Source organism: Ipomoea nil, unplaced genomic scaffold (assembly GCF_001879475.1).
Source record: "Ipomoea nil cultivar Tokyo-kokei standard unplaced genomic scaffold, Asagao_1.1 scaffold1975, whole genome shotgun sequence".
Classification (NCBI taxonomy): Eukaryota; Viridiplantae; Streptophyta; class Magnoliopsida; order Solanales; family Convolvulaceae; genus Ipomoea; species Ipomoea nil.
In genome coordinates this window covers 5,405-17,373 of record NW_017618403.1, presented here as the reverse complement: position 1 = coordinate 17,373, position 11,969 = coordinate 5,405, and the positions used below count along the sequence as shown (strand labels likewise).

The following is an 11,969-nucleotide window of genomic DNA, read 5'->3' as shown; positions in this document are numbered from 1 at the left end:
GGATTTAATTCTTAAGTTTGAACTTGTCAAGTCACGACAAACTGCGCTTGGTTGCCCGTTTGTGTGCGACGGTACTGTCTAAATGTTGGGGAAAGGAGTTAGTATATAGTTTTTCGCGGACAAGGACGGTGCCGCACCCCTGGGTTGGAATTAGAAGAAGAATGGGGTCGTTTATTTGATCTTGCCTCATGATTTTTTCCTTCCCCCACTTTATTTTTTATTTTAAGTTTTTTATTTAGTTTATTTTACGATTTCTAATTTCAAATTTATTAATAAACCACCTATTTCCCCTCTCCTCCGGATCTCTATGGGCGCGCCCCAGCATCATTGCTCTGCTTTTTAATACCTCTATTGTTGCCAACCCTACATCACCCCCGCCTCCTTCATTCCCTTCCGCGCCCCTTCGGCCCCGGCCGTCTTGCCCCTCTCCCTCGCTTTGTTGTCGCTTCCCCCCCCCCTCGGCCCCCGCGTCCTTGTTCTTGCCCTTCCTCTCCGTTCCTCTCCCCCTCCGTTTGGCCCCCCTGTACCCCCCGTCGCGCCGCCCTCCGGCCGCTTCCCCTGCCCGGGTCGTGCCCCCCGCCTGTCCTTGCTTCCCTCCTTCCCCTCCGTTGTTCGCTCGCCTCGGCGCCGTCGTTGCGGTTCCGCCTCCGTCTCCCCCCCGCTTGGCCCGCACCCCGGAGTGCCGAGCTTCCCGCGCCCCTCGCCTGTCCGTCCGGCCCCCGCGCCCGCCCTGCGTTGCCCCCGTGGGCCCCCTCCGTTCCCTGTGTCCGGGGCCCTCTGCTCTCCGCCCCTCGTCCCCTCACGTGGCCACCCTGGCCGCACCTCCCGGGCGGCCCTCCCGCCTTAGGCTCCGCCTTCCTGCCCCCCCGGCCGGGCTGCCCCCCCTCGCCCCGGCCCCGCCTCCCCCGCCCCCCCCCTTCCCCTTCCGACCCCGGCCCGGCTTCGGCGTCCCGCCCTCGGGGTTTGCCGCCCCTCCCCCCGCCTGGGTCCCGCCTTCTGGCCCTTCGCGCGGGGCCCGTGCCCGGCCCCCTCCCGCGCCTTCCCGTCCTGGCCGGCCACTCGCCGCCGCCGGGGCCTTCGCCCGGGCCCGCCGCTTCCCCGACCTCTTCGCCTCCCCCCCCGCCCGCACCGGCTCCCCCGTTACGGCCCTGCCCGCCCCCCACGCCCCACCCCGTCTCCTCCTCGCCGGCCACCGCGGTCCTCCCCTTTCCCTCCGCCTTGCCCCTCCAGTCGCCCTTTTCGTTCCCGCCATCTGTCCCTCCCTCCCCCCCTCGCATCTTAGCTCGCTCCCTTCCCGCCCCAACCCGTCCCTGGTGGCCCCCTCGCTTCCTGTCTTCGCGCCCTTGCGCCCCTCGCCAGCTCTGCCGCCCCTGCGCCTTTGCCACCCTCGCCCTTGCCCTTCTTGCCACCGCCTTTCACCGCGCCCCCCACGCCCCTCCTTTGCCTCTCTCTCTCTGTCTGTATCTCTCCCTCTCCCCTCGGCTTCCGGCTCCCTGCCCACTTGGTCCGCTGGGTCCTCCTATGTCTCCCCGTCGCCTTTTCTTGGTGCCCACGGGCCTGGGGCCTTGTTCGGCCTTGCTCTGTGGCCTTTTTGGGGTCTTCCCGCCGGCCTTGCCTCTTCCTCGTCCCTTTCCGCGTGGGTCCCCACCGGGTCCTGCCGGGCCCCGTCTTGGCGGGTCCTTGGCCGGCGCTTGGCCGGCGGCCCCCCGCCCCTGCGCCGCCCTGGTCGCCCCTGTGCTTGCTCTCTTCCTCGCCTCCTTTTCTTGGCTTTTGTGGCCGGCCCTTGTGTGCCTCGCTGCGGCATGTGCGTTTTGGGTCCGGCCCGCCTGGCCCCCCCCCCTCGTGTCCTCCGTCCCGCCCCTTGCGCCCGCGCCCCGGGCCCTGCGGGCTCCTCCCACTCATTCCCTTGCCCGCGTCCTTGCCCTCGGGCTCCTACCGCTCCCCCGCGCCTCGGTGCTGTTGGCGTCCCGGCTTGCGCCCCCGGCGGCCGTTGGGCCCTGCCTCCTCCGCCCCCCGCCACCCTTTCCCGTCCACCCTGCTCCGGCGGGCCGGCCTCCTCCCCCCCCTGGCCCTCGTTCGCAAAGCCCTCCGCGGCCTCGCTTCCCCGTTGTCTGGCATCCCGCCCCGTCGCCCCTGGGTTGCTCCGGCCCCCGGGTGCCGCCGCCCCTTCGCGCCCGCCTTCCCGGGTCCTTCCGGCCCCCCCCGGCACTGCGGTGCCTCGTCCCGTCGCGGCGCGTCCTCCCCCACGCGCTTTGGTCCCGCGCTAGCGCTTTCCCGCACCCGGGCCCCGCCCGGGACCCCTTGCCTCCTTACCACCTCCCCCCCCGGGCCCCCCCTGCCGCCCTACGGTCCGCCCCTGCCGTCCTTCCTCAGCCTTTCCTCCCCCTCACGCGGCGCTGCCCTTCCACTCCGCCGCGCCCTTCACCCCCCCGTCCTCCGCGCTCCCGCGCTTTGGGCCGCCTTTGGGCGTGCGCCCCCAGCAGCTTGGCTTGGTTGCCCCCCAATCGGTCCCGCCAATTGGGCGGCCTTCCCGCCGTCCGTTGTTGACTCCCGCCCGGGCCATTCCCCTCCCGCCCGCCGACGCCGGCTGCCCCCTTCAGCCTGGGCCGCCCGGTCATCCCCCGGCTCTTCCCGTCCCGCCCGCCCCCCCCCGGCCGGCGGCTCCTCCGCTCGTCCGGCGGCCTGCGTGCTCCCGCACTCTCCCGCCGCTTCTTTCCCTTGGGGCTCGGGGCGCCCCCTTCACCGCCTCCTCGCCGGGCCTTCCTTTCCCTCCTCGGCACCATCGCCTCCCTCCTCTTTCACCCCTTTCTTCCGCCATTCCGCCGCCCCTTCTCCTCCCTGTTTTCACCGCTTCCCTCCCCCGTGGCCCCCCTCCCCCCGTCCGTTGCCCCCTCCACCCTCGCTCCTCCTTCAATGCCTTCCCCCGTGTCCTACGTTTGCCCCCCCCTCGTCTCGTCCTGTCCCCCTCTGCGTTCCCCCCCCCGCCCCCCCCCTCCGGCGTGCACCGTATCCCCCTTTCCGTGGCCTCCCTTCTCTCTCGGCCCCCGGTTCTTCTCTGCCTCGTTCCCGACAGCTGCCCTGCTTTCCCCGGCTTCGGGCCGCCGCTCTGGCGTCCGGGGGGGCGCCGTGTCCGCCCCCGTGTTCCGGCCTTTCCCTCGCCGACTTCCTTCTTTCCTTAACTGCCGATTTACCTCCTCCGTCCCTCTGCTTTCATTCTGTTCGGTTTCCCCATTTCCTTCCTTCGTCGGTCGCCCCTGCCCGCGTGGCCCCTTGCCGGCGCCTCCGCCTCTTCCGCCTTTCGGCCTCCCGGCCGTACGGCCTTTTCCCTCTTGCCGCGTTCGCGCTTCGGCTCCTCTTTCCTTCATCTGGTCCACTCTGGCCCCATAGGCCCCTTCTCCCTCACCTCCGCCCTCGCCCTCTCCGGCCTCGCCTTCGTCCCCGCGCCTCCCATTCCGGCCCGTCCGCTCCGCGTCTTCCACTCTCATACATCGGGCACTCGGCGGCCGCCTCGCCTCCCCCCCCCCCCTCCTCTCTCCGCCCCCCCCGCCGTTCCCCGCCTCCCCTTCGGCGCCATCCCGCCCTCCCGCCCGCTTCCCGCCCGCTCCTTTCCTCGCCCCGGCCTTCCTTCCGGCTCCGCGGTCCCCCCTGTCTCCCCCCCTCATTTCCTCGCTCGGCTTCCCCCCTTCGGGTTCCCCCTTCTTCCCTGTGCCTGGGCGCGACATCTGCTGCTTCTTACTTGCTGCTTTGCTGTGCTGCTACCCTATGCGGGCTCTTGACTCCTCATTGCTCTTGGGCGCTTCTTGCTCCTTTCTGGTGTTCTTGCTGCTTATCTGGCCTTCTTGCTGGCCTCGGTCTTGTTCTTGACTCCTGTGTGCTGGCTCCTTGGCTGTTTTATGTGTTTATTCTTCCCGCTCTTGCCCTTCGCCGCCGCACTCGTCTCTTGTTGCTGTCCCCGTGGCTTCGCCCCCTCGGGTTGTGTCGTCTGCTACTTCTTCTTGCTATCTCGCGTGGGCCATCGCACTGTTTGGGGTGTTGCTTCTGTTTCGCCCCCGCCTGCTCGGTTTCTGTGCCCGTTCGTTTCTCGTCTTTGATACGTTCCTTGTCCCGTGTTGTCGTTCCTTGCGTTGTACAGTGTCTCCCCTGGTTTCGGGTTCGCCCTCGGTTTCTCGGGGCGTCTACGTGCCTGCCCCGACGTCCGTGGGGGTCGGGGCCCCGCACCCTCCCCCCGCGCCCGCCCGGCGCGGGTCGCCGGCGGGCAGGCCGCTGCCAGCGCCGGCGACCGCCGCTGCCGCCTCGTCCTTTCCCGCGGGCCGGCCGGCGGGTGCCCCCCCCCCCCCGGCTCCCCGCTGGCCCTTCCCCTCTTGGGTTCCCGCTTCCGCCGTTTGCCGTATCCCGCCCTCGTGGTGTCCCCCGCCTCCGTTCATCGTGCCTCCTGTCTCGTGTTGCTCTTTCGGGTGGCCGTTCGTCGGTTTACGCAGTCTCTTCTCTTGCCTGTACGTTGCCTTGGTCTCCCCCCGTTGCCCACTCGGTGGTCGCCGTCTTGCACCCCTTACGGCCTCTTCTCGTCTGTGGCCGGCTCCCAGCCTCGGTTTTGTTTCTCGTTTTCCTTCCCTCCACCCTTCACTCATCTCTCTTCCCCACCACGGCGACCGCACCGCGCGCGCCGGCAGGGGGCGCCCCCGTCTCCCCCCCCTCTGCGTGCCTCCTCCCCTCCTCCGCCTCGTCCTCCGGGGTCTCCTTCTCTCCCCCTCGGTCCCCGGCTCCCCTTCCCTCGCCTGCCCTCTCCTCGCCTCCTCACCTCCGCCCGGCCCCGCCCTCTCCCGTCGCCCTCGGCCCGCTCCCCGGCGTCCGTTGGGCCCCACCGGCGGCCCGGGGCTCGGGGCCCTCCCCCGGGGCGCCGGCCCCGCCCGCTGTGGGGCCCTTTCCCGCGGTCGCCGGTGGGTGGGGGCCCCCCGCCGGCTGCCCGCCGGCTCCTGTTCCGGGCCGCGGGTCGCCGGCGGGCCGCTGCCCGTCCGCCGGCTCCCCGCTGCCGGTGTTTCCGGCCGTGGGTCGGTGGCGGGTCCCCTCCCCCCCCCCCCCCCCCTGCCTCTTTTCCCTCCCTTTCCGCCCCCGGGCCCCGTTGTGGCCCCCGCCCCCTGCCTTCGCCCCTTTCCCCCGCCCTTCCGCCCCCCCCGTCGCCCCTTCCCGGCTCCCCTCCGCGCCCCGCCCGCCCTCCCCTCTCCTGCTTTTCTCCCTCTCCTCCCCCCCCCCCCTGCGCTTTCCCCCCCCGCTCCTCCCCGCCTCCTCTCTCCGCTCCCCCTCGGGTTCTCCTCCCTTTTCTCTCCCCCGCCTCCGGTTCGTCTTCTCCTTGCCCGCTTCGGTCCGCCTCCCCCTCCCCCTCCGCGCCTCCCCCTTCTCCCGCCCCCCCTCCTCCTCCCGCCCTCCCTCTCCTCCTCCGCCCCTCCTTCTCCCGCCTCTCCCCCTCTCCCGCTTCTCCCGCTCCCTCCTGGGCTCCTCCCTCCCTCCCTCCTCCTCCTCCTCTCCTCGCCCTCTCCCCCTCCTCTGGGGGCCCCCTCCGGGGGCCTCCTCGCTCTGCCCCTCGGTTTTGTTGCGCCCTGGGTTCCCTCTTCGCCTTCCTTCCTTCCTTGGCTCTGCCGGCTCTTTCTTTCCGCTTTCTTGCTTTCTTGCTTTCTCCTCCGGGGCTTCTTGGCCCTCTTTGGGTGGTGCGCGCTTCTTGTGGTGGGGCTTCTCGGTGCCTCCTCCGTTCCCTCTTTCTCTCTTTCCGCCTCCTCGTTCGGGCCTGCCTGGTCTGGTTTCCTCCTTCTCTTCCTTCTCGGGCTCGGGCTTGTTTTCGGGCTCCGGGTCCCTGGTCCCTCGTGGCCCCTCTTCCTTCCCGCGGCTCCTCCTCCTCCTCTGCCTCGTCCCGGCCTCCTTCCTTTCTTCCTCCCCGGCTTCCGCTCTTCTTCGGGCCCGGGTCCCCGGTTCCTGGTGGCCCTTCCTCCTTCCTTCCCGGTCCCCCTCCCCTCCTTCCCTCCTCTTTCCTTCTTCTTCCCGGGCTTCCTTCCCTCCTTCCTCCGGGCTTGCCGGCCGTCCCCGGGGTGTTCCCCTCTCCCCCCCTTCCGCGCCGCTTCGTCCCCGCCGCTTGGCCCTCCTTGCCGGGTTCCCGCGTCCGCGCCGCCCCGTGGTCCTCTCGCGCCGGTCTTCCCCGGGGCCCTTGTCTCCTTGCCCGCCTCTGTGTGTTGGGTTTTTGGGCCCGCTTCGGTTTCCCGGGCTCCGCGCGTGGGTTTCCCCCTTGCGGCCCCGGTGCCTTCCGGCCTTCGGCTCCCGTTTTCGCGGTTGCCCCTTCGGTTGTGCGGTTGCCCCTTGTCTGGCCTCGTTCCCCCTGGGCTTGCGCCTGGGGTCTGCCGGGTCGCCCGGGTTTTGCCCTCCGGCCGGGGCCGCTTTTCCGCGGGCGGGCCCGGCCTTCGGCTCGGCTGGGTTCCGGTTTCTCGCTCCCCGTGCCTCCTCTGGTTCGCTGCTTTGCTCCCGCTGCGCCGCCGCGCTGCTGCTCCTCCTTCCTTGGTGTTGGTGCTTGCTTGCCTTTCCGCTCCTTGTTCGCCCTTGCTTCCCCGGCTCCGGTTTCCTCCTTCTCTTCTTTCTTGCGGGCCTTTCCCGTGGTGCTTCCCCCTTCCTTCTTTCCTGCGCCCCCGGTCTTGCCCGCGTTGGGTCCACCCCGCCCTCTCTTCGGGCGCCCTTCCCCCCTTCTTCCCCCCGTCTCTTGGCGTCGCTGGCCTTTGGGTTGCCTTTCTCTTCTTCTTGCCTTTCCTCTCCTCTTTCGTGGCTGCCCTTCTTCGTCCGCCTTCCTGTCTTCCCCGCGGTTCGGCCTTGTTGTGCCCTGTTTGTGTTCTTTTTCCTGCTGCCGGTGTCCTTGCGTGCCCTTTTTCTTTTCCCGCGCCGTCGGTTCCCCCTCTCGTTGTGGGCTGCCTCGGCGCCTTTCCGCGTCCCCTCCTTTCCTTGTGGGTCCTTCCTGCCCCTTGCCGTCTGGCGCGCCTGTGTTCTTCCCCCTTTTGCTTCGCCCCCTGGGCTCCGTCGTTCTTGCTTCCCTCCCCTTGTCCGGCGTCCTCTGCTTTGCTCGCCGCTGTCCCTGGTTTGGCGGCGTCCCGGTCCCTCCTTCGCCTTTTGCCTTTTCCGGTTTTCGTGGGTTCTTCGTCCGCGTTCCCCCCTCGCCTCCTTGGTTTGCGCCCTCCTTTCCGCCCACCCTCCCTCGTCGGTTGTCTCGTCGGCTCCGCTTTCCCTTCCTCGTGCCCTGTCCTTGCTTGTGCTTTCCCGCTGGTGTCTCGTGCGTCCCGGTCTTTTCCGTCGGCCCCTCTGTTTGGGTGGTCCCTGGTTCCTTCCCCCCGCCTCCCCTTCCTCCTCGCGGCCCCCCCGTGCGCCCCCCTCCCTCCCTGCGGGGTTCCGCCCTCCGCCCCTTGTCCCCGTGGGCGCGCGGTGGGCGGTCGTCCGCCTGCCCCGCTCCTGCCCCGGCCCCGCCCCGGTCCCGTCCCGGCCCCCGTTGGGGCCCCGCGGGCCCGTGCCTCGGCCTCGTCCCTTCCTTCGGGCCCGCCCCCCCCTGCCCCGCTTCCTGTCCTGCCCCGTCCCCTGCCCTTGTGCCCCCTCCCCGGGCCTTGGCTCCCTCGGCTGCCCCCTCGTCCCCTGTTCCTTGCTCCTTCCGCCCGCGTTCTCGCGGTCGCTCTCCCTCCCTCTCTCTCTCTCTCTCTCCTCTCTCTCTTCTCTCTCTCTCTATGTTTTCTTGTCTGGGTTTCCCGGGGTGTCCGCCGTGCCCGGGCTCGGTTTCCCCGTCGCGGGCGGCTCGGGTCGCTGTCTCCCGTCGTCCTCGCCGGCCGGCCGGTTGGCCCCTACTGTCCGGGTTTTGCTGTCCTGGCGGGCCTCCCGCGCGCGGTTTGGCGTGCTCGGCCGGCTCCTTTCACCGCCCTGGCCTTGCTTGGCCGGGGCGGCCCGGGGCTCGCGGCCTCTTGGCTTCGCGTGCTTCTGCCTGTTTGGGGCTTGGTGTGGCGTGGGCCGTCCGCCCTGGTGCTCGCCTTTTCGCTTGCTTTTGTTTGCCTTCTCGGCGCTATTTCAGTTTGCTCTTCTCGTCGCCCGTGTCGCGTCCCCCTTTCGTCTCTCTGCTCTGGTGCCTGTCGGTCGGCTCCCCCCTTCCCCCTCCCCCTCGTCGCGGCGTCCGGCCTCGCTCACCCGCGGCGTCCCTCGTTTCCCCTTTTGTGGGCTCGCCTTCCCGGTCCGGGGGTTGGCCTCTCTCGCCGCGTCCCGCTTCCCCCGCGCTTCCCTCCCGCCTTTCCTTGCCCCGTCTCCCGCCGTGCCCCTCCTCTCTCCCCGCCCTTCTCCTCGGCGCCTTGGTTCGTCCCGCTCCCCCCGCCGGCCTTCCCCCCTGCTCCTTGCTTCCTTCCGCCTTCCTCTGCCCTTGCCTCTTTGTCAGTGCCCTTGTTTCCTTTCTCTTTCCCTTCTTTCGGTCCCTCCCCCCCGCGTTTCCTTCCCCCTCCCTCCTCCCTCCTACCCGCCCGCGCTCTCGCTTCCTTTCGTCGCCGGCCCTCGGCCCTTCGGCCCCGCCCCCCTCCCTCCCCCGCCCCGCGGTTGCCTTTCCTTTCGCCCTCTTCTCCCCGCGCCCCTTCTTCCTTCCTCGCCGTCCCTCCTTCCCCTCCGTTGCTCCTGCCTCTTCGCCTCCTTTGCGGGGTCCCCCCCCCAAAAAAAAAATCAAGAACAGAAAAAAACACAAAAAAAAAACAAAAACCCACACCCACCTTCTCTCCTTCTCGGCCCTCCTACTCTCCCCTCCCTCCTCGTCGGCCTCCTCGCCCTTCCCTGCTCCCACCTCTTCCCTCCTTTCGCCGCCTCTTTCATCCTCTCCCCCTGCATTCCCCCTCTCTCTCCTCCGTCCCTCCCTCCCCTTCCCGCGTTCTGCCGCTCCGGGGCCCTTCCCTTCCCCCCCTCCCTTCGCCCTTCGCCACCCCCTGCGGACCTTGCTCCCCTTCCCGACTCCTCTCGCGGCGGGCCGCCTGCCGCAGTTCCCCCGCCCTTCCTTCTCCTCATTTCTCCTCTCCCCCCTTCTTTCCCACACCTTTCCCTTTTCGGCATCATTCTTGCCGTCGTATTGCTCCGTCTTTCCTCCTTCGCGTCCCCCCCGCCAGCCGTTGCGCTGCCGCTGCCGCCGTTCTTCCGCTTCCCCTGTCCTCCTGTCCGCCCCGCCCCCTCCTGTTGTTTGTTCTCTTTTGCCGCCCCTCGGCCTTTCGCCCCTCCCTTTTTCTCTTCCCGTCCCGGCCCCTTCTTTCCCTCCTTGGGCCTTCCTCTCCCCTCACCCTCCTCTTCGGCCTCCTTGCCCCTGCCCTTTTGCGTTCGTTCTTTCTCCCCTCCCCCTCTTTTCCCTCCCTCTTCTTCGGCGCCCCCTTCTTTCCCTCCTTTCCTCTCCCCTGCTCCCTCCCCCTTCTTCCCTCATTCTCCCTCCCTCATGCCCCCTCCTTCTCCGCTGTCCCTACCTCCCGTGTCCCCTCTGCCCCCTACCGCTTCCCGGGGGCCTTCTGCGTGCTGGTTATCCGCGTGCCCAGTTCCCGACTCGGCTTGTCGCGCCGTCCCTGCCCCGATACGGTTTCGTGGTATCCCCCCCGCCTCGGTCTTGCCTCCGTCCTCCTTGCGCGGGTTCTTTTCCGTGGTCCGGGGGGTTTCGGGTTCGTCCTTCTCTTGTTCTCTTGGGTTTCCTTCCTTCCTTGGTGGCATGCCCTTCTTCGCCCGGCTTCTGTCCCTCCTTGCGGTTCGGTACTGTTGGCCCCTCTTTGCCGCATGTTTTCTAGTCGCGCGGCCCCTGCCCCCTTGCCCGTCTTTGTTTTGCACCGCTGCTTGTCCCCGCCTGGGCGTTCTTAACGTGCGTCCGTCGCCGGCTCCTGGTTTCTGCGTCGCCCGCCTTCCCAGGTTTATCGTGGGCCCGGGTGGGGTGCTCCGTTCTTCGTCCCTCCCCCTCCTTCGCGCGATATGCCCTCTGCTCCTCCCCCTTCTTTTCCTCTTTGCCTCCCTGCCTGTCGGTTCTTCCCCGGCCCCTGGGCCGTGTTCCTTGTCCGGGCCTTACTGCTGGCTCTCCGGTTTTTCCCCGGGTTTTCCCCCCGGCGTGGGGGCTCTGCCCTTCGCGTCCGGCCCTCCCCCTTTCGGTTTCCCAGCGGGTTTGGGTCCGCGCCCCCCCGGCTGCGCCCGGTCCTAGCCGGTTGCGCCTTTGCTCTTCCGGTACTTTCCGGCTTCGGGTTGGGCGTGTTTCCCCGCCCTAGGGGTCTCCCGCTGCTGGGGTTTCCCGGGCGGCTGATCTTTTCCCCTTGGGCCCGGTGGGAGTCGCCCGGTGTCGGCGCTCCCTTCCGCCATTGCCCCCCCGCTTCCTCTTGGTGTCGTTCCTTGGCTCCCTTTCCTCGGTGTCACTCGTTCTGCCCTAAATCCCTTTGTTAGTCGCCCCCCCGGGTTTGCGCAGCGCTCCGGCCCCCTTGTACGGCCGATGCCTGTCCTTATGTCTGCCTCGGGGGTTCTCGGTGGTCCATAGGTTGGGTGCGTCTTGGCCGTCCGGTCCCTATTTTCGCCTCCCTGCCTGTCCCGCCTCATCTCGTCTCCTCCCCCTCTTACCTTTTCTTGTCCGGGTCCTTGTCCCGGATCTTTGCCCGGGCTTCGGCCCTGCGGCGCTTTCCTCGGGTCAGGTGTCCGTTCACCCCCGTTTGTAGGCAAGTACCCCTTCTCATCTTCGCCCCTTTCCCTGGTGTGGTCGCTCGGGGCGTTCGCTTTCCGATTCGCGCGGGCTCCGTGCGGGGCGGTTCTGTGTCGTTATCCCCCTCTCCCTGGCGTGTCCTCAAGCTTCCTGCGCCCTCTTCTCCGTCCCTCGCGTTCCCAGCCTCGTGTCCTCCCGTCCCGGTCTTTCCGCGATCTTATCCTCGGGTCCCCCTTCCGCTCTGCTCCCCCTGTCCCCCCGCTTTTCCAGCGCCTTTCCCTTCCATCCCGGTCGCCTCTCTTTCCATCGCCCCGCTCTCCTCCCCGCGTTCGGGTGCTCTGCCCGCCCCTCCGGGCTCGCGCCGCGCCCGTGCCCCGGCTCCTCACCTCCTCTCCTCCCCGCGCCCATTCCGTCCCCGTGGCAGCCGGCCCCGGGCCCCTCTCTCCTTCCCGTTCTCGCGCCCTCCGTGCCTTCCGTCTCTGTGCCTGCCCGCCCCCTCTCTCTAGTTCCGCGCGCGCTGCTGTCCCCCACCTCCCCACCCGCGTTGCCTCTCCCTACCCTATCGCGCTCTCTATCGCTCATCCGCCCCCCCTTTTGCGGCCTGCCGCTCTCTCCTCCGCCCTCTATGGCTTTCCCCGGGCCTGCCTCGCGCCGCTACGGCCCGGGCCCCCCGCCCCCGTTCATCCCGCGGCCGCCCTTCCCCTCTCTCCGGCCCTCCCGCCCCTCACCCTGCTCCTCCCCCCCTGCCCCCTTCCCACTCTCCTCCCCTCGTCCCCTATTGCCCCCGCCCCTCGTCCTCCCCCCATCGTCCCTGTCCACAGCCCTCCCCCCCTTTGATTGGCGCCCGGCCCCCGTCGCCTCACCTTACCTCGGGTCCCGCGCTCTCGCTCGCCCCGGCCCCCCCGCCCCCTCCCCGTCTCGCCACCCGGCGGGGGGTCGCTCGCCCCCGCCCGCTGCCACCGGCCGCTTCTCCTCCGTGTTTGCTCGCCCCCCCCCTGGACCCGCCGGCCCCCGAGCCTGTCCTCTGCCCAGCCGCCTCGGCACCCGGATCGCACCCGCCGCCTCGTCCGCCCCGTTCTGGCTCGCCCCCCCCCACGGTAGGCCGCGCCCCCCCGCCTCTTCACTCTGCCCCCCGCCCGCTCTGCCCCCGGCCGCCTCCGGCTCCACCCCTCGCTCGCCGGCCCGCCTTGGGTCCCCCCCCCCCTTCCCCCCCGCCCGCCCCTGCCCCCCCTCCCCTGGCCGGGGCGCCCCCGTCCCCCCTCTGCGTGCCCCTCCCCTCATCCGG

At 69.7% G+C, this 11,969-nt stretch overlaps 1 protein-coding gene across 1 annotated transcript; it reads right to left on the bottom strand.

The window, feature by feature from the left end:
* Positions 1-5,453: 5,453 nt before the first annotated feature.
* On the bottom strand, positions 5,454-9,087 carry LOC109147092 (5E5 antigen-like; the record flags this gene model as incomplete). Its single annotated transcript, XM_019294737.1, has 2 exons — positions 8,779-9,087; positions 5,454-7,287 (listed from the first exon to the last, which is right to left on the bottom strand). Coding segments are annotated over exons 1-2 (2,143 nt in total), but the record flags the coding sequence as incomplete, so codon positions are not given.
* Positions 9,088-11,969: the final 2,882 nt, after the last annotated feature.